This window comes from Diceros bicornis, chromosome 26 (genome assembly GCF_020826845.1).
Source record: "Diceros bicornis minor isolate mBicDic1 chromosome 26, mDicBic1.mat.cur, whole genome shotgun sequence".
Lineage (NCBI taxonomy): Eukaryota > Metazoa > Chordata > Mammalia > Perissodactyla > Rhinocerotidae > Diceros > Diceros bicornis.
The window spans coordinates 33,027,871-33,053,907 of NC_080765.1; the positions used below are offsets into that span (position 1 = coordinate 33,027,871).

The following is a 26,037-nucleotide window of genomic DNA, read 5'->3' on the forward strand; positions in this document are numbered from 1 at the left end:
TCAAGGCAGCCTTGTACATTCTTGCAGTCACAAAGATTCTCATCCCTGCAAAGAGAAGAATCCAGTTAGGCAAGTCTTTAGTTTGCATTAACTCTTATGTTGGCAAAGTAGATTTCTGCAGCTACCCACTTGCGTGTTGGAGAAGAAAGGAATTAATTTTACCAGGGCAGCATGCAAGGTCCAATCCCTGGGAAGATAGAAACTTCTGACTGTATCTTCTTTATATAGTGTAAGGTTTTTGTTTTTTGGTTTTTTTTTTTGTGAGGAAGATTAGCCCTGAGCTAACATCCGATACCAACCCTCCTCTTTTTGCTGAGGAAGACTGGCCCTGGGCTAACATCTGTGCCCATCTTCCTCTACTTTATGTGGGACGCTGCCACAGCATGGCTTGACAAGCGGTGAGTTGGTGCGCGCCTGGGATCCGAACCTGCGAGCCCCGGGCTGCTGCGGTGGAGCGCGCGCATTTAACCACCATGCCACTGGGCCCGCCCCTAGCGTAAGCTTTTATTAGTCGATTCCATTTGGTTTATTTCTTTTCCAATTCATGAGATGTGCTTGGGGCATGAAGTGGCTTTGCTACTTGCTTAATTGCATGATTTTGTACAGGTGTCTTCATCTTTCTGTGATAAATTTCCCTTATCTTTAAAATGGAAAAATAATAATTCATTCACTTTTATTTTTGAGGATTGAATTGAGGAATAATATGCTTTTTCTTTTTGAAATTTTGTTTTCTAATTATAAAAATACTTGTTTATTATAGAAAATATAGAGAAGTTTGAAAGCTACAGAGAAAAAAGGTAAAAATCACTTATAAGCACCATCTATGGACATCCACTGTTAATCTTGGGCAAATTTCTTTTAAGATAGAAAGGAGGAGAGGAGGGAAGGAGGGAGGGAAGGTGGGAAGAAGGGAAAGAAAAACAAGTTGGTATTTTCATTTTTTTTCTCTTAACATAAGTATTTTCTCATGTTATCAAAAGTTCTCTATAAACATTTCAATGGGCTACATAATATGACATCATACAGATGGATATATATATATATATATATATATTTTTTTTTTTTTTTTTTGTGAGGAGATCAGCCCTGTGCTAACATCTGCCAATCCTCCTCTTTTTTTGCTGAGGAAGACGGCCCTGGGCTAACATCCGTGCCCATCTTCCTCCACTTTATATGGGATGCCGCCACAGCATGGCTTGCCAAGCAGTGCGTTGGTGCACGCCCGGGATCCGAACCAGCGAACCCTGGGCCGCCGCAGCGGAGTGCGCGCACTTAACCGCTTGCGCCACCGGGCTGGCCCCGATATATATATTTTTTTAACATTCTTTTGTTGCTTAACATTTTGTTTCACATTTTCCTGACAATAAATAACTGGGACATCCATAAGTCGTGTCAACATTTTTTCTTCTTAGGGACAGAGACCTAGAAGTGGGGTTGTGGCAAAGATTTAGGACAACTTAAAGCTTTTAAGAGCCAGGTTTAGTCTCAGTGATGTCAACTCAAATAATTCAAAATCAGTCTATAAATCAAAATTGGAGTGGGTTTATTATGAGCCAAGCCTAAGGACCATATAGCCTGGGAGAGTACCTTCATGAAGGAAGAAAGCACTCCAAAGAAGTGCAGTGCACCAGAGTGGTTATTTGCCATCTTCCAACAAAGCAGACACCACATATGGTAGGAATGTCCCCGTTACAATAGTCACGAGATTGCTTTGCTGGCACAACAGATCAGCGAACACAGCAGGTCAGTGGTCAAAGGTGAGCACAGCAGGTCGGTAATTAATCCTTAATTTTTAGGAAGAGATGCTTATCCTTAAAGAAATGCCAATATAGGGGGAAGCTACATCCCTATCTTTAAGGGCATCATTCTTGTCTTTGGGACATTGTAAACCTTTAAAGCAGATGCACAATGCATGCTCAACAGGCCACATCAGGCCTTTTTGGAAAAACGAGGTCATGCTGAATTAGTTTTAAACCAAATGGCTTCCTCATAGACTCCAATATATCCTACTGCTTGTCATTTATTCATCAGTGGCTTTATATGAGAATGTTAACATCACCTTCACTTTTCACTAAGTATTTGGGTTTAAAAACCTATATTGTTCATCATAATTTTACTTTTTTTTTTTTTTGGTGAGGAAGATTAGCCCTGAGCTAACATCTCTTGCCAATCCTCCTCTTTTTTTGCTGAGAAAGATTGGCCCTGGGCTAACATCTGTGCCCATCTTCCTCTACCTTATATGTGGGATGCCTGCTACAGCATGGCTTGATAAATGGCGAGTAGGTCCATGCCTGGGATCCAAACCTGCAAAACCTGGGCCGCTGAAGCAGAACACGCAAACTTAACCACTATGCCACCGGGCTGGCCCCTAGTTCATCATAATTTTAAATTATTGTAGTGTGTTAAAGTAATTTGAAAACAACTAGCAACTTCAATTATTTTACAATAGCCGTCTATCTTAAATGTTTTATAGCAACTTGGATTAAAAATATATATAATCCAAGAGTGTAAAATAAAAAATGAAAGCCCTCTTCTCACAATCCCAACCCTCTGAGGTTACCAATGTTAAACGATTTGTTATATATCCTTCCAGATATGCATTTTTGATTTTTTGCCCTCATACATATATTACACATTTGAACAATTATTTCTGTTGGACAGATCCCTAGAAGTAGGATTGCTGTATCAGTGGATATACATTTTTCAAAAATGTCCAACAAAAAAAATTTTAAGACTTTTTTTTAGAGCAGTTTTAGATTTCCCATATGCCCCCTGCCCTCACACATGCATAGCCTCCTCCATAGCGGTACATTTGTTACAACTGATGAGCCTACATCCACACAATGGCTATGCGCTTTTAAAAGTACAATATATGGGGGCCGGCCAGTGGCGAAAGCGGTTAAGTGGGCATGCTCCCCTGCAGCAGCCCGGAGTTCGCTGGTTCAGATCCTGGGCGCGCACCAATGCACTGCTTGTCAAGCCATGCTGTGGCGGTGTCCCATATAGAGTAGAGGAAGATGGGCATGAATGTTAGCCCAGGGCCAGTCTTCCTCAGCCAAAAAAAAAACAGAGGAGGATTGGCAGATGTTAGCACAGGGCTGATCTCCTCACACACACACACACACACACACACACACACACACACACACAAAAGTAGGATATATGTTGCTAAATTTCCCCTCCACTCCCCCACTCCCCAAGAAACCAATTTGCACCAATATACACGCACACCAACACCAAGGAGGATACAATAATAATAATAAATAATAATAATAATACATGCTTTCCGTAGAAAATCTAAAAATAGAGAAAAGGACTAGGAAGAAATTTAAAGTAGACTGTCAGCCCCAACCCTAGAGATAACACCATTGACCAGGTGGTGACTTTAATTTCCGCGTGTAATTTCTAATAACGTGGATGTTTGATACAGAGAAAAATCATCTCCTTCCACGTTGGTAAAGCAGAAAGTACGATGACGAAGCCTATAAACAACTCCCTCATGGTCCTCTTCCCCAGGAATTTAGGTGAGAACTCTTGACTCGGATCTTTGAAAATACACTTCGGCATTCTCATCTCCATGGCAACCCAAGACTCCTTTACCAACGTCCGGCTCCTGAGTGATTGATAGTGATCGCATCCAATAGACTATTTTCACTTGCCGTTTCCAACCAATTGGATGAAAGCGGGGGCCTAGGGGCGTTCCCACCGATATAAAGGCGGGGCGTGCCTTCCTTACGTCTGCCGTGCGTCATCAGTGTGAGCCAAGGGTACGTTTGGCCCGCCTCGCTCCAGGGAGCAGTAACGTTGTTGTCACGGCCATGAGCTGCGCCCTGGCAGCGGCCCCTCGCTCTCTGTGGCGGCTGTGCACGGGGGCCCGGCGGCCCCACTCAGGTAACGGGCGTGCGCGGCCGCGGCCCCGCTTTCGGCCGGCGAGCCAGGGAATTTTCCCCGGCGGCTTTGGCCGGAGAGGTCACGGGGGACGCGTTTACTACGTCACAGGGCTGCGACGCGTGCGACTGGGCCGCGGGCGGGGCTGCGGGCCTGCCGGGCGAAACGACGGTGGTTTTCGGCAGTAACGCTGTGGGGTGTGCGCTCCGGTCGGCGCGTCGGGGAGTGACGTATTTGCACACCTGTGCTGTGACGTCACTGCAGGTGTGGTCGTGGGGACCGTTGGTGACCTTGAAATTTCAGTGTCCCACGGTGTCATCGTAGCCTTTGCTCAGGGCCTCGCCAGGCCGAGGGCGGTCGTTTGACCAGCAGCATCGCCCCCCAAACCCAGCGAGTTAGAAATGCAGATTCTCAGGTCCCACCCTGACCTCCTGGTCTCTGTCTGTATTTAACAAGACCTGCGAGTGAGCTGTACGCGCTCTGAAGTTTGAGGAGCGCCAGGGTGATGAGAGGAGCGTGGAATTTGGATCCTCTCTTCTCCCTTCATCTGAGCTGCCTCCGAAGATTGTGAGGTCGTTTTCTCAGAGTTACATCATTCGTGTAGCGTCTTCAGGATTTTTGCCTTATAGCGATACCACTTGTACTTTTAATTGCTGAATGTGTCTTTTCTAGAGCCGTATTCCATTTTTAAATTAAATAATGTCACAGAAACTAAGTCCTTAGGGTAAACAGAAAACCAGTATCACCTGCCCTAAACAGAGTAATCATAAAAAATAAGTATGCTGAAAACAGAGAGTTATTAAATTGTATTAGATACTGTTGCCTCCCAAGGGTTGAACACAAGACTTACTTTCTTTCTGGTGAAAAAGGGAGATTAGCAAGTGTTAGGAAGGTGTTCAGGATGTACCAGCTGTGAACAGAGACATCCTCCTTGATGAAATCAAAAAGATTGGAAGAGAATTTAAAAGAGAGTAACTCTTACTACATGGGTGTTAAGCCACTTAAGATCTTCCCAAACACCCCTTAAATCCTCCTACTTAGCACCACTGGTAGGTGTTTCATACTTTGGGAAAACATGAATATAAAATGATGCATTTGAGAGCTTCTAGCACTGGGCCTCAGCTTTGTATTATATCATTTTAAAGTGTGTAACAATACAGGCAAAATTCAGGATTGTTGAACATGAGTTTTAATGCTCCTTTGTTGAGCCAATGAGCATAACAGAATAAGAATCATGCTTTTTCATTTATAAAGTTACTTTGCTTCCTGTGTGTTATTTTATCTTCAAGATAACTCAGTAAGAAAGGTTTTGTTACTGTATGTTTTCCCTTAAGAGGAAATAACCTGATTATTGTCAATTTTATATGTAAGAAAAGGTGATTCTGCGTTTTAGAATGCAGTTTAAGGATACATCACCAGGGCTTAAATATATTCAGTCTTTGACCCAGTAATTCCACTTCTGAGAAGCTAAGGAAGTAACCCCATCTATGAAAAGCTTCATGCACAAAGATATTTATCACATCATTATTTATACAGAAAAAAATTGGAAATAACCTAACTATATTACAATAGAAGTAATCTCTGATACTGGATGGCCTATTATATAGCCATTAAAAATGACGTTTACTCATAGAAAAAAGATAAAATGAAATACACTCAAATTTTAGTAATGATTACTTCTGACTGGTGGGATTATGGATGATTTTAATTTTCTTCTTTATAATTTTCTGTATTTTCCAAAGTTTCCACCATAGATAACTATTATAATTAGATAAGAAATTTATTTTTAAATAATGCTCAGAATAAGTTCATGGTGACTGAAAAAACAGCTTACCAAATTGTACGTAAAACGTACTCTCAGTACAAACACAAACAGGAGTGTAGGAGATACAACCTGTTTATATTGATTGCCTCTAGGTGACAGCATGTGGGGGATTTTTTGTTGATTTCACCTTCCTGGTTTTCCACCTACAGTGGGAGAAGAGAGTGTGTCTGTGTGTGCGCGCGCGTGTGCACAGACTACTAAGAAACTCTCCGTGGCGTGCAGGATTTAATTCACATCCCTTAGCATGGCCTACATACCACAGGGACCCCAGGTGACATTTTAAAAATTGAGCTATAATTCACATACCATAAAATTTTCCATTTTAATTTTTACAACTCAGTGGTTTTTGGTACATTCACAAAGTTGTACAGCCATCACCACTATCTAATTCCAGAACATTTTCACCCTAAAAGAAACCTTGTACCAATTAGCAGTCACTCCCCATTTCCCCTTTTCCCCAGCCTCTGTCAATCACTAATCTACTTTCAATTTCTATTAATTTGCCTGTTCTGGCCGTTTCATGCAAATAGAATCATACAATATGTGGCCTTTTGTGTCTGGTTCTTTAACTTAGCGCAGTGTTTCAAGGTTCATCCATGTTGTAGCTTGTATCAGTACTTCATTCCTTTTTATTGTTGACTAATACTCCATTGTATGGATATCCTACATTTTGTTTATTCATTTATCAATTGATGGGCCTTTGAGTGTTCACTTTTTGGCTATTGTGATTCATACTACTATGAACATTCGTGTACAAGTTTTTGTGTGGGTGTATGTTTTCAGGGCTCTTGAGTGGAATTGCTGGGTCATGTGGTGACTCTGTGTTTAACGTTTTGAACGTTTTGAGGGCCAGTTTTCCAAAGCAGCTGCACCATTTTACGTTCCTGCCAGCAACTTATGAGGGTTTCCGTTTCTCCATATCCTCACCAACACTTAGTAATGTCTGTCTTTTTTATTATGGCCATTCTTGTGGGTATAAAGTGGCATCTCATTGTGTTTTTCGTTTGCATTTCCTTAATGACTAATGATGTCAGGCATCTTTTCATGTGCTTACTGGCCATTCGTTTATCTTCTTTGGAGAAATAGCTACTTAAATCTTTTGCCCATTTTTAAATTAGGTTATTTATCTTTTCATTGTTGAGTTGTAAGGGTGCTTTATATATTCTGGACACTAGTCCCCCAGATATATAATTTGCAAATATTTTCTCCCATTCTATGTGTTGTCTTTTTACTTTCTTGATGGTCTCCTTTGAAGCACAAAAGTTTCAATTTGATCAAGTCGAATTTATCTCTTTTTTCTTTTGTTGTTAGTGTTTTTGATGTCATAGTTAATAAACCATTGCCTAATCCAAGGGCATGAAGATTTATACCTAAAAAAGAAAAAGAAATGCTGATTCTGAATTGTCTGAGGTTAGTGTTAGAGACAGAACATGTATTTTCTGACTCTAGCTCCATCCCCATTCTGTGGTCCATTCCATACTTTATAAAGATACCTTGCAGAGATTGTGAAAAGATAGAAATGGCAAATATTACGATACCCAGTCCTACACACTCCCCCAAAAATCATTTATTAGTTGCCTAAATTGAGAAAAGTGGTGCAGTGCTAGGGAATAGTCTAGTGTGTTTTAATACAAATAGAATCCTACCCCTTACCCATCAAAAGTCAGCTGTGTGTTTGAACTCATTCTATGTTCTCAGCCCCTTGCTGTTTCTCAGTAAATGTTTTTAGTGAGTGCTGAGTTCTCTCTCGAGTTCTTTTCCGTTAACATGGTTTTGGATTGGGAGTAACAAAATGGAGCAGACAAGGTTATTCTGAGAAATAGAGCCAGCTCGTTATTTTCAGCTCCTGAGCCTCCTCATCCTCAAGCAGATCAGCGTGATGGAAGCCCCAGTCCTTAGGACGTGGAGGCAGAAACCTTGGTGACAGGCCACCTTGACTGTGTCAAATGTCTAACAGCATTCTCCACATAAAAACATGACTGTGGACCTCTGACCCACTGTCTGACGGCACAGGTCTGAGCAGTACGTCACACCTGGCAGAATCGGGCTCTGTCCAGTTTCTTGAGTCAGCTGTGCCCAGCGCGATGGAGCGGGTCTTGTGGAGGAGCGGATCTTGTGCATCAGAGCTGGGTCACCAGGCTGCAGAACTCCGTGTCCACGCTCCTTTGTTTAGAGTGCGGCATTTGAAGCCCCACTCAGTCAAAAAGTTCAAGTGCAGAACCACCCCGAATTCCACCAAGCCTACCCCATCACCTTGTGTCCAGAGCACTCAAGCCTTTTTAATGAAAGAACTATGGGTGTACCCAAAATGGATTTTTCCACACATTTTCTGGGTGTCGAAGTTAGCCTAAATGGAAAGAAGTATCCATAAGAAACATGGTAGTCATACACAAGAGCCCTGAAACATGTCTCAAGGGGATGCCAGTGCAGGTCAAAGTTCACAGTACAAACTAAACGCCCTCTCTGGGTCTCCATTTCCATATCTGCAAAATGGGGCGACAACACCTTACACGCCTCCATACTTTACAAAACCCTTCTCTTAGGGGAAAAATACTTTCGAGATACCCTAATACAAGGCTCAGAGAATTTAATCAAGGTGATACTCTTGGGAGATTTTTAAAAAGACAAGATCTAATCTGTCCTGAAGAATTTACACTTTGAAGACAAGAAGATTTCAGTTGAGTTGATTATGTACCATGATGAGGCGAGAAACCTAAGTTCTAAGGCTTGAGTCTCAAAATCAGATGCCCATGGCTGTGGATGTTTTTAAGAGAACTTAAATCTGTGGTTCTCGACCTTGGCTACAGAGAAGGTTCGTACACAGAGCTTTTTAAAAGTATCAATGCAGGGCCCCCTGCCAGAGGTCGACTGGGGAGGAGCATCTGTGGTTCTGAAAGCTCCCCTGGGGTTCTGTGCTGCCGGGGTTGGGAACGGAGGGCCGGTGGATTGGAGAACCAGGCCGCTCTAGAGGCAGCTGCCGGCTAACTGCCTGGGGAGAAGGCAGGCTCAGTATTTCCAGATCTTCATACATTGATGCCAGAAAGCTTATCTAAAGGAGGTGAAATCTTCTGTGTTTTTAAGTGTTGGTAACTAATTCACTTTTTTAAAGAAACACTGCAGGTTAAACAGAATACACTTAAGGGCATACCTGACCTACGGGGAACTCATTTGTGACCTTTGTTCTAAGATGCCCCCTTCTTCTGTCTGTAGAAGGAAACATCTCAGTTTTACCTAACAGTAACGAAGAATAAACACTTGCATTTCAGCTTATGGAAGAAGACTTGGTGTCAGGTTTTGCAGTTCAAGAATGACCTTAGACAATATCAACTGGGCAGCTGTGGATCGAATAATCCGAGTGGATCACGCAGGTGAATATGGAGCGAACCGCATCTACGCAGGACAGATGGCCGTCCTGGGCCGGACGAGCGTCGGGCCGGTCATTCAGGTGGGCACGCCTTTGACTCTCTCAGCCTGGCCTACTGAACAGGGGCATCCAGAGGCCTTCAAGGAACGAGTCACATTCGGTCGTGCGTCCTCAAGGGAGGTGCTGTGGTCCCCAAGAGAGGGAAAAGTGGTTGTTGGGGTGGGGCGGGGGGGGAGGGAGGCACGACAAGCATAGTATTCTTTATATGTGTAAAGCAGAGATAGACATCTGGTACATAAACAGATACACGGTTTATCTGTAGTATTAAAACTTGATGGCGGGGGCGGGCAGTAAGGAAGAAGGCTTGAGATTCACTGCATTAGGTGCAAGCACTGGTTGCTGGGAGGTTGTGGTCCTGCCCCAGTGGAGATCTTTTGTATTGAGAGGCAGAGGGAGGGGCCCAGGCCTCGTAGTCACCCAGACCCTGCTTCACAGTGCAGCCTTCTCCCACCTCCCTCCTGTGTGACCTTCGGGAGGTCACACACCCTCTCTGGGTCTCCATTTCCACATCTGCAAAATGGGCTGAGAACGCCTACCTCACTGGGTTTCGGTGAGGAAAAAATGAGCTGGTGTAGAGCAGCTAATACAATGCCGGGCGTGTCATAGACACTCAGCACAGGTTAAACTGCCTGCTCTGAGTCCCTGGGCAAGTTCCTTAACCTCTCTGTGCCTCACTTTCTTCGTCTGTGTGGTGGGGATAATCACAGTTTGTCCTTCACAAAGCGGTTGTGCAGATTCAGTGAGTTGCCTGCGTAAAGCTGTTGACACTTAGCAAGTGCGTGTCAGCTCTTACTGTCCTTCTCCCTTGTTCCTCTGATGTAAATGGTGCTTATATTCCAGCAGCCTGGAAGGGATTACACAGTAGCTCACGTTCTGCCCTCCTCATTTTGAAACAGGCCAATGAAACATCTCGTTTCTCATGGGTGGGGACGCTCGTGGTTTAATAGGCACGTTGTGGGTCTGAGGAACCATGGATCATGGCACGCTTCTCTGGAATTGAGAGAACAGGCTCTTCTCTTGGTTCGTTGGCATCTCTTCTCCGTATCCAAGATTCTTTTTAGTCTGATGTTGTGCTTTTTTCTTTGATGATTCAGGGGAAATGGGGGAAATAGCAGTTCTCATCATTTTCTCCGTTCCTATTTTGCTTCCTTTGTGGACAGGGCAGGTAGCTTCCTTGGTATATAGCAGGGGGCCTCTATGGAATGCTTGCATTCTTTTTTTTTATGTTTCTTACAGAAAATGTGGGATCAAGAAAAGGACCACTTGAAAAAGTTCAACGAGTTGATGGTTGCATTCAGGGTGCGGCCAACGATTCTGATGCCCTTCTGGAACGTGGTGGGGTTCATGCTGGGTATGTGTCTGTCCAGAAGAGCTTATGTGAGCTTAGGGATCTGGGACGATTCCTTGTTTTTTTTTTTGTTTTTTGTTTTTGTGTGTGAGGAAGATCAGCCCTGTGCTAACATCTGCCAGTCCTTCTCTTTTTTCGCTAAGGAAGACTGGCCTTGGGCTAACATCCACGCCCATCTACCTCCACTTTATATGGGATGCCGCCACAGCATGGCTTGACAAGCGGTGCGTCAGTGCGCGCCCGGGATCCGAACCGGCGAACCCCGGACCGCCACAGTGGAGCGCTCACACTTAACCAATTGCACCACCGGGCTGGCCCTATGGGACAATTCATTGTTAAAGTACCAATTCCACAATTCTTGCTGTGTCCTCTACAGCCTTTTTATTTCCTTAATATTTTTCTAAAGTTAAATGGACTGGCTTTTTTTTTTAAGATTGAATCTTAAAATCAGTACTTTCATAAATAGAAGGTACAGAAAAAATAAACACAACAGAGGGGTAATACAACTAGAGTGATTCAGCTGTGGCCATATGTTCTCTGACAAAGGTTCTACACCTGAGGTCAGCTCATTCTTAAAAAGGGAGAAGTGTAAATGGTACAGAAGAATCAGAGGCAGACTCTGCCCAGTGAAGACTTTCTCCTTGCCTTACGCAGAGGGTTAGAAAGAGCCCTGGAAAGAGAAAAGCGTCCTTACTGTGTGATTCAGGGTTTACCACTGCGACCTGTACCACCAGAACAGTGGTTTTCAACGGGGGCAAGTTGCTCCTGGGGACACTTGGCAGTATCTAGAGACATCTTTGGTTCTCACAACTGGGGATGCCTCAGACAACTAGTGGGTAGAGGCCAGGGACGCTGCTAAACATCCTGCGAGGCACAGGACAGCCCCCCAGCAAGGAATTACCCAGCCCCAAAGTCCACAGTGCCGAGGCTGACAGACCCTGTCCTGCCCTGGGCTCGCTTCCCAGCGGCATCAGCCTCATCCCTCACTGCTCTGGATTTGACGATTCCAGGCGCGGGGACTGCCCTGCTCGGGAAGGAGGGTGCAATGGCCTGCACTGTGGCTGTGGAGGAGTCCATCGCACATCACTACAACAACCAGATCAGGACGCTGATGGAGGAGGATCCTGAAAAATACGAGGAGCTTCTTCAGGTAACTGACTATACCCTGGAAAGGGGTTGATAAGGGGGAAGGGGGCAGATATGCAATTTGGTAAGAAGAGAAAAAAAAATAGAATGTTAGGGAACAATGGGGCCTTAGACATCTAGGTCAGTGCCCCATCTTCAAGGCAAGCAAACTGAGGCAAAGCTGAAGCCGTGTGCCCCAGGCACGTGCTCAGGCAGAGCTGGGACTAGAACCTGTGTCTCCTGAGCCCGGGCCTGTATTCTCTCTACTTGTGAACCCTTGATAGATCCTGAGCAGGTGCTGTGAGCACGAACCCTTCAGATTAAATGAATGAGCTAATAGATATCCTCAAATAATTTTCCACAGCAAATAAGGGAACTGTTAATTTTTTTTAATGCCTGTATCAGGATTTGGTAAACCATGGCCTGTGGCCGACCGCCTGTTTCTGGAAATGAAGTTTTGTTGGAACAGAGCCACATCTGTTCGTCCACATGTCCACAGCTGCTGTCCCCTCTACGATGGCAGAGTTGAGTCGTCGTGACAGGGACCTTACCGCCCGCAAAGGAAAAGTTTCCTACCCCTGTCTCACATGATACTGTGAGGCTGTAGCCTCCAAAATAAGACAGACAGCAGGAGGGCCAGAATGCTGACTTGCTTTGATTTCTTTTTATTTAACCAGGTGATAAAGAAGTTTCGGGACGAAGAGCTTGAGCACCATGACATTGGCCTTGAACACGACGCGGAACTGGTGGGCGCCCACCGTTGCTGTCCTCTTAGACACCTTATTTGGAAGGTTGAGGGGCGAGAAAGTTTCTGTTCTCGGAAAGATAGATTTCACAGTGGCCGTGAAGGAAAGAAAAGCGATACAGTGCTTTGCCAGAAAGCAAGCAGACGCACTGCCCCCAGCGGGATCTCGCTTCCTGCTTCCTCCCGGACCCTCTCCCCAGGGCCTTCTTTTCCTTTCCCGTGAGACACTGGATGGTTACCGGATGATTCTCATGTTTTGGCAGTAGCAGAGGCGTTCCAATCTTTTGAATAGGTTTTTTTTCCAATTTAAAATAAATTGTTTCTTAGATCTTATTTCTTATCCAGGCCTGCATCTTACAACTAAAAGAGAACGTATAATGTGTTTCTTTTGTTTGCTTATTATTGTTTTTAACAGGCCCCAGCATATGCTGTGTTGAAGAGCATTATCCAGGCCGGGTGCAGCGTGGCGATATATTTATCAGAAAGATACTAACGTATGTCCACTTTTCCTTGTCTATAAAAGAGGATAGCTATTTAACAAGTGACATTGGCAGAAAAGGAAACGTACAATTATTGATACATGAATTTTGTTGATAAGCTGCGAGAGGTTTTTTGTCGTTAATAAAACTCTCCAGTGTTGAGTATTTTCCGTGCTGCCTTATGCCATAAGGCCAACGGTTCACCACGTACATTCACATAGCAGCAAACGAAGCTGGTCTATTGTTAATTTTTTCCGAAAACATCAAGAATGAATCATTAAGAAAATAACAGGAATCTTTAAGGAAAAAAAAATTGAGTTTACTGGTAACAAAAGGTAATTTAAAACACCAGAGTGTTTAAGATGGACAAAGTAAAATTGTCAGGTCCCTCAGGTGAGTGGAAGACTCATCGTTTCCATTTTGAATTGTGGAGTTAAGAGCAGGTTACTTCCATCAGAGAATATATTAAATTGTGGATTATTTACAAGGTTGAATTATAATCATTTCCTTTAGGTCTGTTACCAAAAGAATGGATCAAAACTGACAAATTTTCTTACTTTGTGGGAATCTTTCATGACTTGCAGATTTTTGAATAATGTATGAAAAACGTGGATCAGTGGTCCTCTCTGACTGCACAGTAGAGTGCCCTGCAGCACTTGATAAAATTCTCAGATCAGAGACCAAAAATTCTGATGGAATTAGGGCGGGGCCCAGTATCAGGATGGTGTCAGACGCCCCGACGTGATTCTAGTGGGAGTCGGGGCTGGGAAGCCCCCCACTAGACTGCCTGCTGCTTGGGGTGAAGAGCCCCGTCTTTCAGGTCTTTGCGTCCCCCTAGCGCCCCATGCTTACTCAGCCCCTCATGACCAGGCATGACCTGCCTCGCCAGGGTCCGGTGTTGAAGGACAGTGGACACTGGCATAGTTTAGATTAATCATCTGCAACCTCTCTCTCTTCCTAAACCAAGAGTGAGTTTAATTTTTTGTGATCAAGCGAATCAGTCTTCTGACACTAATTGCAGTAAATGAAACATGGGGGAGAAGGGTTGAAGACAATTTGAGATTCCACGCTCTTGTGCTGGGTCCCACCCCGACGTCTGTGGGAGAGTTTACGTCGTTGGCTAACAGGTGAAAAGCCAGGTTCCCATGCGGTTACTGCCTCATGTCTATATTATTTTATAAGTGCGCATTCTATGTCTTTCCTGTATAAGACCATGAGTTTAGTGAGGGCAAGACGTCTTTTCCAGTTGTTGGTACCTAGTCGGTGCCCACTTAAAGGAAGGAAGATGAGAAGGAAGGAGGGGAGGCAAGGAAAAGGGAGGGAGGGATCAAGCAGCTTAAGCCTTAAGCAGCTGCAGAACTGGCAGGAAGACGGCCTCCTGGACGTTCTTCCGCTCCTCTGGGCCTCTCAACGCCGGAGGGTCCCAGGGTGCGGTCCTTTATATACTTAAGTGTGAGTCCCTATTCAGAGAGATGATTTGCAGATATTTTCTCCTGCTCTGTGGTTGTCTTTTCACATTCTGCATGATGTTCTTTGAAGCACAAAAGTTTATTTTGATGAAGGCCAGTGTATCTATGTTTTCTTTTGTTGCTTGTGCTTTTGGTGTCATATCTAACTGTTGCCTAATCCAAGGTCACACAGATTTACCCTTATATTTTCTTGTAAGAGCTTTAGACTTTTAGCATTACCATTTAGATTTTTAGTCTGTTTTGAGGTGAATTTTGTATATGCTGTGAAGTAGGGGTCCAGACTCATTCTTTTGCATGTGGATATCAAGCCTGTGGTTTTTTTTTAATCATCAGCAAGAAACAAAGAGAATGGCCTTCCTTCCACTGAATTGTACACTTTAAAACGGTGAATTTTATGCTATGTGAATCTACAGCAATAAAATATACAGGATTTATAGTTTTACGGTGTATTTGAAAGCAAGTCTAGGCTGTTAACTGGGGACGAGATATGTGTAACATGCCACCCTTCAAGCCAGCAGAGCAGGTAGAAGCCTGGGTCTTCTGAGATGCTGTGCTGTTTCTTGCCCTCCTATATCAGAGCTCATTTTCTAAGTTTTCAGTCAGGAATCTTAGTCACATGAAGACACTCTGTACAATCCTTGTTAAAAGCCCAGATTCGCTGCTGTTTGTTTAGCAGCCCCTTCAGAATTGACGGCTGATGTGTAGAGCTTCCAGAACAAGACCAGAGAGATTTTCTGAATCCCCCCTTGATTGCTTTTAATTCCATTACAGCTTGTCCTTGTGTATTAACAAGGTAGTCTTGTCTTTCCGTTACTTTACTGCTCTGACCTTTCAGGGGAAATGTGATTTTAAAATTGGACACCATCCAAAGATGATGCCAGGATGAAAAAGGATGTTATTCTTGCAAGCAGTATAGTTCCAAACAGGCGATCTGAGCTAGAGTCCTTTGCATGTGTGTTGGATTCCATCCCTGAGTGTGGTCCCTGGACCAACAGCAGTGGTAGCGCCTGGGAGTGTGTTAGATGTGTAGAATTTGGGGCTCCTCCCCAGACCTGCTAAATGGGAATCTGCCTTTAACAAGATGTGGTGGTTTTACAGCATGTCCACAGATTCCCTGATGCTCCACTGTTGGGTGGAGCCTCACTCCCCTGGCCTGGAGCGCGGGCTGTACTTAGTGACTTGTTCACATAAAACAGAATGTGGCGGATACGATGGAGTGTGACTTCCAAGGCTGCTGGGTCATAAAAGACGTTGCAGCTTCCACCTTTCTCTCCAGGATCTCTCTCTGGGGGAAGCCGGCTGCCGTGTGGTGAGGACACTCAAGCAGTTAATCTGTGGAGGGTCACGTGACCAAGAACTGAGGCCTCCTGCAAACAGCCCTGTGTTTGTGGCCCCTCGGAAGTGAATCCTTCACCCGGTACAGGCCTTCGGATGCCTGCAGCCTCATGAGGGAGGCGGAGCCAGAACCACCCCTCGAAGTCACTCCTGGACTCCTGACCCTCAGCAGCCCTGTTACATAATAAATGTCTGTTGTTTTCAGCTGCTGAGTTTTGGGTGGTTTCTTACATGGCAATAGAGAACCAATACACAACATCTCCAGGTGACTGGAAGCGCATTCAAGTTTGAGAAGCTGTGAACTAGGTCATGAACTCCTGGAAGGCAGAGACTGTCTTAGTCATTTCCATATTTTCAGAGCTTAGCCCGGTGCCTGACACTTGGTAAATTTGTGTGGACTAACCACAAGATTAAATTGCTGTTTTTAAAAAAGTAAAACTCTTGGGGCCGGCCCGGTGGCGCACGCGGTTGGGTGCGCGCGCTCCGCTGCGGCGGCCCGGGGTTCGCTGGTTCGGGTCCCGGGCGCGCACCGACGCACTGCTTGGTAAGCCATGCTGTGGCGGTGTCCCATATAAAGTGGAGGAAGATAGGCACCGATGTTAGCCCAGGGCCGTCTTCCTCAGCAAAAGAAAAGAGGAGGATTGGCGGATGTTAGCTCAGGGCCGATCTCCTCACAAAAAAAAAAAAAAAAAAAAAAAAAGTAAAACTCTTTTTGTAATAAATAGTGCATGTGTGCACACAGTGAAATATTCCCACAGTGCTAAAGGGTCTTTACAGTGACAAGTGAATCTCCCTGTAGACTGCTTGTTGATTCCAGGAAACTGACCACTTGGCTTACTTTGCAATTAACTGTGAGCAATCTGCCACAAAATACAGTCCATTCTTTTGTCACTTCTGGAAGTAATACTTGCCTCAAAATCAAAAAATATAAACTGCATGTAAGTTAAAAAAAAGTGCCCCTTCCAAACTCATTCCCTAGAAGTAACCATTATTAATAATTCATTGTTTATCTTTTTTTCCAGACTTTTTAAAAATCTGTCATGCATCCATGTATGCATTTGGGTTTGGGTTGTTCGCTAAATGGAATAATACTGTGCATCTTGATCTACAATTTGCATTTTCATTCTGTGATCTATGTTGGCCATCTTTCCAAGTCAGTACTAGAGAGCCACCTCATTCCTCTAATTGGCTGCAGGACTCTTCCCTTCCACGGCGGCGCCACCACGAGGCCCACGACCGCACCGGCCTCTACCCAACCAGTGCGGTTCTGACTGCTTGGCTCACTGGCCTGCGCACGCACTGGACACGTGCACCCCTCGCCCCTTCACAGGGGAGGCGATGGAGGCCTTAACCACTAGGCCCCTCGGCCTCTTCCTCTCTTCCCCATCGGTGCACGTTTGGGCTATTAGTACAGAATTTGGGGACCTCTAATGCTGCAGGGGCCACCTTTGAACACAGTCTTCGTGGAACCCCTCGCGGTTCTTGACCTTTTGGAGATGTCATGCCTCCTTGAGAATATGATAAAAGCTCTGGACCCGTCCCCAGGACCTCTTAAGGCCCCCCGTAGGACCTCTTGATCCCGGTGATTTGAGAAGAAAACATGACCTTTCCCAGCCGAGGGGAACAGAAGAAACCCTTCCTGAAACTGCTCTCTGGCTCTGCGGGAGCGCAAAGCACTTTTCCACGGAATAAGCTTGCAAAGCTTTAAAGGGCTCCTCTTGCCTTCGGGGATGTGCTTCCTCCCACCCCGGCCTCCCGAAAGGGCAGCCCCGCAGGGCGGTGACGGAACACGACGGCTCCTTCCATCCCGGATGGGGGGCCGGGGGGAGACCGGCTCCCGGCGCCGGGGGCGGGGAAGGTCTCGGCTCCCCGGCGCCCGCCCGCCCGCGGCCAGCAGAGGGCGCCCTGGGCCCGGAGTCCCGAGTCGGGCGGGCCCGCCGCCCGCGCGGCGGGTCATTTCCAGAGGGTCTCTGGGAGAACGCCTGGCGAGCAAGGCAGGTAATTGCTACGTGTTGTGATAATCTGGCGCCAATAAACCCACCTCCTGCTCCCCGCTGTTGGCCGGGAGTGGAATGTCACATTCGGACACGGCCCGAGGCGGAGGGCCACCGCCCGGAGCAGCCTCATCAGGGAGGAGGCATTCTCTTACAGAAAAGGGAGAGAGGAAAACGCAGGGGAGGCCGATTAGTCTCTGTCGAGCGGGACTCCGTGGAGAACCCGGCTTCCAGCACCAAGCCGTGTCGGAGGGGCAGCGCTGAATGGTTACGCGTGAGTCCCCGCTGCTCCTGGACACGGCTGGCTCACACACACCTCCCCGCCCACGTGCTCAGCCCTTCTAGTGAAGGCTCTTTGTCCTTCCAAACCCCTTCTCTCTTAGGAAGTCACCCCAGACCCCCTCCCCTCCCCGGCCCCCCATGCCTCGGCTCCTTGCGTTGGTACCGCATTCTGTCGTTGGTACCGGCCTCCCCACCATCTCTCCAACCCGCCCTTGAGCTTCTCCAGTCCAAGGGCTGTCCCCGCTACCTGGAGCTTAGCAGGCCCTCAGCCGATGTTGGATTAACTAACCTAAGCTAAAAAGTCACGTGGGCTCGTAGAATGGAACACAAGGAATGGAGACGAGTAGTTACAAGAAATGATAAACCGTCCTCCTGATCTCAATATGAACACACCTAGAAACTTCAGGATGAAAGTATGAAGTGCGGAACCACGGCCAACCGTGTGAGTGTCCCTCAGGCCTCTTGTCCTTCTGCACCCAAACCCAGCAGGACCCTGACATTTAAGCTGTGACCATGTCTCAGCTCTTCTCTCTTGAAATCCTTTTTATTTATTGCTGCTGTGTTGTGTTTTTCAGAATTTCTCTTCATGATACTGTCTTCTTTCTTCCTTTTTTTTTAATGAGGAAGACCAGCCCTGAGCTAACATCCGATGCCAGTCCTCCTCTTTGTGCTGAGGAGGATTGGCCCCGGGCTAACATCCGTGCCCATCTTCCTTTATTTTATATGTGGGACGCCCGCCACAGCATGGCTTGATAAGTGGCACATAGGTCTGTGCCCGGGATCCGAACCTGCGAACCCCAGGCCGTGAAAGCCAAGCACGCAAACTTAATCACTATGCCACCGGGGTGGCCCCTTTCTTCTTTTTTTTTTTTTTAAATACTTAGTTATATTTCCCGGGGTATGCAAAATTTCCTAATGCTTAATCCTGGAATTCTTAACTAGGCACGCACATAAGAATAAACTCTTGAGATTAAAAAAATAAAATGCAGATGACCTGCTCCACCCAGTCCTACCGAAGCAGAAGCTACAGGGCTGGGCCTACGGGATGAATAGCTTCTAAAAACTCACACAGGGGCTCCATGGGCAGCCCTGGTTAAGAGTCAGTGGCTTGATCCCACAAAGGGCTTTATTCCAAATCCACCCCCAAGTAGACGCTTTTTCCCCTGCTTTACATCCTACTTTTCTGGACTGATTCAGGATTTCCATTCTATCCCACTTTTCCTGCTAAGATGTGACTTCTTCCCATTTTCTCCAGCCCATTCAGTGCCATGACAGCTGGAAACATGTTCCAGACCAAGTTGTCTTCATCAGGTGGAAACAGTGGTGAATGGCAATGCTCCCCGTTCTGCTGGGGAAGCAGCTTTGTGTGGTGTTTTCCATGCCTGACTTCCAAGTGGCTTTATTGAAACAATAAAAAATTGCATGCAGATGTCACCTGTTGTGCTTACTTGCTGATGCTGTGTGTGTGTGTGTGTGTGTTTAAATAAGACAACGGGGCATTAAAAGAATAATGATCTCAGTTATTTATTTGGCTACTTTAAGGGAGCATATTATTCTAAGTGCTGTGGAATAAAAGAATTTTAGAACATGAAATTCACACTCCTCCCTTATATCCTTTAGAAGAGACACAAAACATCTCACCTTTGCTTCTAATAAGAATTTATTAGCTCTGCTAAATGAAAAATCAGAGGTCATTTTCTTCAGGAATGGTTTGATCCAGGAGCTCAAACCAAACACTTGGCTTCTCTCTTCCTCTCTCTGTTTTCCACAGTATTGAAATTAGGCTCACGATGGCCCTCAGTGGCCCTCCTGATGTAGAGCAGCAGAATCCCTGCAGGCCTTCCATACATCACCTCCTAACACCCCTCCATCCACAAGACGGGTGAGCAGCTCTTCCTCCAGCTTCTGCAGAAGAGAGGAAACTTTGCTTTCCCAGAATCCACAGCACCCGCCCCTCCCCCATCTCTGTCAGGTCACGTGCCTGGCACTGGACCAATCACGGTGGCCCCGGGGGATTGTGGTGCTCTAATTGGCCAGTCCTGGTCACATGGTTCTCCTGAAGCTGGTGGATGGCGACAACTCTGCCTGAGCCACATGGGCGGAGAGTGGGGAAGGGGTGTTTCCCGCAAAGGGAGCCGGAGTGCCCTCACCAGGAGAAGGGAGAAGGGAGAAGAGGTGTTGGGCAGGTGAAAGCCTAGGGGCCCCTGAGCCCAGGTGGTGATGAGGCAGAACTTGAGTAGATGTCAGTGGGGCAGTGGGTTCCGGACGGACTGGAGCAGGGAAGACCGAGAGCAGGGGGACAGTACTATGGGGCTCCCCTTGAGGGTGGGTGAGGACTCCACAGTGACCGAGAGGCAGTGTGGTATAATGGTCTGCATCACCCGGGTGTGAATTCTTGCTCTGCCACTTCCCAGGTGTTAGCTACCCTCTCTGTGCCTTCATTTCCCCACCTGTAAAATGATCGCGCCTGGGTTGTCCTGGATGAACCTGAAAACAATACACTGAGTGGAAGAAGCCAGTCACAAAGGACCATGTGTTATATGATTCCATTTACGTGAGATGTCCACAATCGGTACATATATAGAGACAAAATGGGTTAGTGAAGGCCTGGGGCTGGGGGTAATGGGGGTGTTGGGGGTGATAGCTAAGGGATTCAGGGTTTCTTTTGGGGGTAATGAAAATATTCTAAAATCGCCTGTGGTGATGGTCGCACAACTCTATGAATATACTAAAAGCCACTGAATTGTACTCCTTAAATGGGTGAGTTGTATGGTATGCTAATTCTGTCTCAGTAAACTGTGTTTTTTGAAAAGGTGATGTTGTCAAGTGCCTTGAGCAGTGCCCGGCACATCCCCGCTGCCTGCCCTGTCAGGCCCAGAGTCATAGCAGCTTCTGACTGTCACAGGCTCTTGGGGGCTTCACCATCCTCAAGTTTCAGTTCCCTTCATCCTGCCTTTGCCTTTCTGAACAGTCCCATCGTTGAACTCCCTTCAATTACCCACTTTGAGGGTGCCTCTTTTTCCTGCCAGGACCCTGACTGTGTAGAAAGCACCTCTCCAGAAGAAGAGCAGGACTTGTTGGCTAAGCAGAAGGGACTCATGATGGTTAGTTTTATGTGTCCACTTGACTGGGTCCCTGTGTGCCCAGATATTTGGTCAGACCTTATTCTGGGTGTATCTGTGAGGGTGGTTTTGGTTGAGATTAACATTTGAATCATTAGACTGAGTAAAGCAGATTGCCCTCCCTGATGTGGGTGGGCCTCATCCAATCAGTCGAAGGCCTAAATAGAACAAAAGGGCTGACCCTCCCTCAGAAAACAGAGCTCCTCCTGTCTGACTGCTGAGCTGGTACATTGGTCATTTCTTGCCTTCGGACTTGAACTGAAACATTGGGTCTTCTTGGCTCTGGAGTAACTGGCTTCCACCATCGGCTCTCCTGGGTCTCCAACTTGCTGATTGCAGATCTTAGGACCTGTCAGCCTCCGTAATCATGTGAGCCAATTCTTATAAGCCGTTTCTTTCTCTCTCTCCATCTTATTGGTTCTGTTTTTCTGAAGAACCCTGACTAATACAGGACCTAAAGGGAAGATGAGTCAATAGTGAGTTTCAGGCTGAATGACTAGAAAAACGATCACAATATAGGACAGAAATCAGGAACTCAGATTAAGGGAAGTTGACCAGTGTGGGGAGAAGAAGTTCTTTTTCACTCACAAGCATTTATTTAGCATCTGTCCTGTGCCAGATAGAGTGCCAGCCACTGGGGCTTAAAAGACCCACCTGGTTGCCTAAATTAGACGCCAAAATCCATCCTCAACTCTACTGTCAGCCTCACCCTCAACATCAAATTAATCTTAAGATCTGTAATTTTGCCTCCTCGAATTCTCTGAAATCTGTTTCCTTGGCAGGTAGAGAGGACTTTCCTTGGCATCGCCATCTCCATCTTTTTAGATCCACAACGTTTGGTAATGATTTCACTTTGGGTTCAGGAGGACTGCGGAAATATTTGCGGTGTTTGAAGAGTTACTGATGTGAAATTAGGAAATAGAAAGTCATTGGTATTGATCAGAGCATATGGACATGGAGTATATTTTGCGATTCTGTATGACTTAAGGTGATAAGGACGGGTCTTGCTAAAATGTTAAATGTTTGTTGGGGGATGAGATGGTGTCCAAAGAAAAATTACCCGCAATTTTTCTATAAAATGTCATTAGTCGAAACAGGGCCTAGAGTGGAGAAAAGATGGGAGGGGGGAGGGGGCATCTCTGGACAAGGAGAAAAAGATGCCCATCCTGGGTGCCAGGCTGAGTCTGGCCTCCTGAGGGGCATTTCATACTTCATATTTCTCCCCATCTGAGGGAGGGCAACCTTAAGACAGCCACACCAGGAAGGGAGAGCTTGGAGCAGCCACACCTCCTCGGAGTTCCGTGGGGCATCGTGCTTATCCACGCATTCTCACAGGAGCCCAGGGAGGCGCTCGGAGTGTAAATCATCCTGGGTGAGGTGGGGTCGGGGGTTCTCCACGCTCCACGGCAAGATTCCAATGGCAGGAAGCCTTTCCTCCCCCTTCCCCATTTCCTTCTTTGTCTTCCGGCTGAACAGAGATGAGGGAAGGAATCGATCACTATAAAAGAGACTCTGCCTTTGGTATTGATTCCTAAGTAGTCTTGAGCAATGGTGGAGATTATGTGGAAGTTTTATCAGATTAAAAAAAATTCAAACCCATGCCGTTTTCTCTGCATTCCCATGGCCACTTCTCAAGTATTGGCCACCATCATCTCTTACCTGATGCCACAGTCTCTGGGTTGGGCTCTATGCAGCCAGTGTTGTCTCCCTCCACACTTCAACTGGCTGTGCACATGTGACTGTGTTCAGGTCAGTGTAATATAAATAGAAGTTCTTAGGTGGGACTTCCAGGACACCTCCTTAGGAATGGGGCAGACAGCTGGAACTGACCCTTTTTGCCTTCCTCCAACTCTTGCTTCCAGCCTGGGATGTGGATATGAGGGCTGGAACTCCAGCAGCCATGTGAAAGCATGAGGCATCTTTGAGGATGAAAGCCCTATGCTAAGGATGGCAATGCAGAAAGAAGAATTCCAGGTCCCTAATGACCAAGACACTGCCACACCATCTCTGGATTGCCTACCTTCTGAGCTGAAACTCAAATTGTGTTTAAGCCACTGTTATTTTTGGTGTTTGTTAATAGCATCCAAAAGGTATCAACCCTAATTGGTACTTTTAGCACATGCCTTCAAGTCTTAAGGGAGACTCCATTATCCCTAGGAGGCTTCTCTGATCTCCCGCTCCACTATATGAATTCCCTTCTAGGGGTTCCCATACACCTCATGTGTCCCATACCGTAGCCCTTATCACATTGCACAGTAATTACTTGTTGGCTTGTCTCCCTGCCCCATCTGCCTGTAGTGTCCCCAAACAACGGCCCTTGTCCCTCCTGTTTATCACTGTGGTCCCAGCACCAGCACATGACCCATTGTGGGTGCTTAATCAATATCTGTTGAATGAATGAATGAATCAGACCATCAGTGTTGACTAAGACAGTCTCTGCCCCCAGGAAGCTCAGTTTAGGTTTCCGCTTTAGATGGGACAGATGTGAAGAAATTATTCCAAGATCAAGAAGGCAGAATTGACGAAAGTGCGACTGTCTCAATATGCCATTTTCGTCATTTGCTAACTCCAAGAGTTGCCTTCCTGTGGAGGTCAACCACGGTGTTCGGGGCTTTGTGCGTAGATGGCCAGAGCTGAGCACGGGCTGAAGGAAGGGTCTCCGGGCCTCGGCTCACCCGTCTTCACGTGGCCTCTTCAGAAGAGTTAGTTTCCTGCAGCACGCCTCAGACGCCGGGTGCCCCACCAAGGCCCCTCCCAGAAATCGATTCTGCACATACAGTTCGACATGAGCACGGTGACACATGTACAAAGGTATTAGCTAGAGCATTATTTGTGACAGAAAAGATTGTAACCGACCTCAGCACCTGCCAAGAGGGGACCAGTGACACAACTTACGATTCAGCCCTACGGGGATGGCTCTGCAGCCATTAAGAATGAGGTGGCTCTCTTTATTGTAATATGGATAAATCTCCAAGAAATACTGCAGTGGGGGAAACCAAGATGCAGAATAGTGCGTATAAGTGTAGCTCAAATCCCAGCTCCCCCAGCTCCCCAGCCAATGAACTGGTGCTAGGTTTTACATTTCTAGGTCAGGGGTCAGCACACTGGCCCCGGAGCCACACCCAGCTGTGGCTGTAAATAAAGTTTTATTGGGCACAGCCACACCCTTCGTTTACGTGTCTGTGGCTGTTTTCCTGCTACAACACAGACTTGAATAGTTGCAACAGAATCCATATGACCCGCAAAACCTAAAATATTTACTCCCTGGCCCTTTACAGAAAACATCTGCTGATTTGTAGAGAGTGTAAGGATTACGGAACACGATGAACATAAAAATGATTTCGCATTTATGTAAACTCCCAATAAATGTAGTAATTTTGATGATTTTATCATTGATCTTCTTCTCCTTTTTCTCCAGTAGAAACTGTCCTGTAGCTATTTAACCAATATAAGTTTTTTGCAAATCCAAGTAGATTGCTGTAGGTATTAAAGAGTAGCGTCTGGGGCCGGCCCCGTGGCCTAGTGGTTGAGTTTGGTGCACTCCACTTCAGTGGCCCGGGTTCGGATCCCGGGCGCAGACCTATACCACTCATTGGCAGCCATGCTGTGACAGGCATCCCACATACAAAACAGAGGAAAATTGGCAACAGATGTTAGCTCAGGGCAAATATTCCTCAGCAAAAAAAAAATAGCTTCCAAATCTAGTAAGTGTGAGTGTGCGTGTGTGAGTGTGTGTGTGTGTTGGGGGTGGCATTGAATTGAGGGTTGGGAAACCCATATTTGTTAAGCCTCTACTATGTCCCAGGTGTGGCATAGAAGCTTTCCATGTGTTCCTCCACTTACTCCTGATCACCCAGGGAACCTGAAGATCAGGAAGAGGGATGAACAGCCGACGACACAGTGAGTAAGTCGCTGAGCTGGGACCAAGGGCTGCTTCCCTTCAGAGCACGTCCTCTTCCTGCTGTAGAAGTGCCTAACTACTGAGCTGTGTCCACTGCACGGCAAGCTCTTGGACCATTTCATACCTCCCCTGGGGTTTGCCCAGGACAGTCCTGGTCGATGCCTGTTGTCCGACTTAATTATCCATGGCAACCACTTTCCCTCTCAAGAGTGTCTGAGTTTGGACGATAAATTCCATGGTCCCCACTGTAATGTACAAGGCTTCAGATGTCAGCTCAGTGAGGGCTGAGATCTTTGTTTTGTTCACTGAGTGTATTCCGAGTGCCTAGAACAGAGCATGGCGCATAGTAGGTGGTCAAGAAGTATGTGTTGAATCAAGGAATGGTGAGTGAATTATTGGTAATCTACACAGGTCCCTGTCAGGTGAGCAAAAGCCCCAGAGAGGGGTGAGGATGGTTCTGTTAAAATAACTCTGACACGCACGGATGCCTGGCTCCCGGGCCCTCCCTGTGCTTACAGCAAGCTGTGCTTAGTTTGGGTTTGGGATTTTTCTCATGCAAATCGAACACCTGCTTCATACCAGGTAGGTCTGGGCTGAGCATCCCAGATGAACAAGATGAGGACTGTTCAAGGCCTCTGGAAGGATGGGGGTGCTGGGGGTCCCTCAAGCGGGGTCAGAAATTAAACACATCAACTCGAGCCCCAGGTCTCTCTGCCAAAGGAAAGAAGAGGGAGGTACATTGTGTGCCCAGCGCAGCCCCGACATGAAGGCAGGCTGACAATCCCTCCTTTTATGCACACAGTGTGTCGTGGGCCACTTCCCGCCGCAGAAGAAAGCCTGACTTTTGGAGAGAGCTATAAACAGACAGCCGCATCCACTGCCTCTCCTCACAATGCGCCTTTAACAAAGAGGAAAAGGGAAGGGGCTCTGCGTTCAAGGGAAAGGTACACAGAGGCAGCTCGGCATCTTGTCGGGCTGATGGGCAGAGCACCGAGCGATAAATGAGATGCTGCTTCAGCTGGGGCAGCCGGATGTGGCTGGGCGAGAACCGGACAGTGTGGCTGTCAGCAGAGAGGGCGTCCTGTCACGCCAGCCCTCCA

The 26,037-nt window shown here is 46.5% G+C and overlaps 1 protein-coding gene across 1 annotated transcript; it reads left to right on the top strand.

The window, feature by feature from the left end:
- The first annotated feature begins 3,757 nt into the window (after positions 1 to 3,757).
- COQ7 (coenzyme Q7, hydroxylase) lies at positions 3,758 to 15,842 on the top strand. The gene is made up of 7 exons (XM_058569954.1): positions 3,758 to 3,891; positions 8,980 to 9,158; positions 10,374 to 10,488; positions 11,496 to 11,635; positions 12,288 to 12,356; positions 12,771 to 12,849; positions 15,580 to 15,842. Exons 1-6 carry the CDS (start codon positions 3,819 to 3,821, stop codon positions 12,846 to 12,848), a joined length of 654 nt encoding a protein of 217 aa, XP_058425937.1. The 5' UTR covers positions 3,758 to 3,818; the 3' UTR covers position 12,849; positions 15,580 to 15,842.
- Positions 15,843 to 26,037: the final 10,195 nt, after the last annotated feature.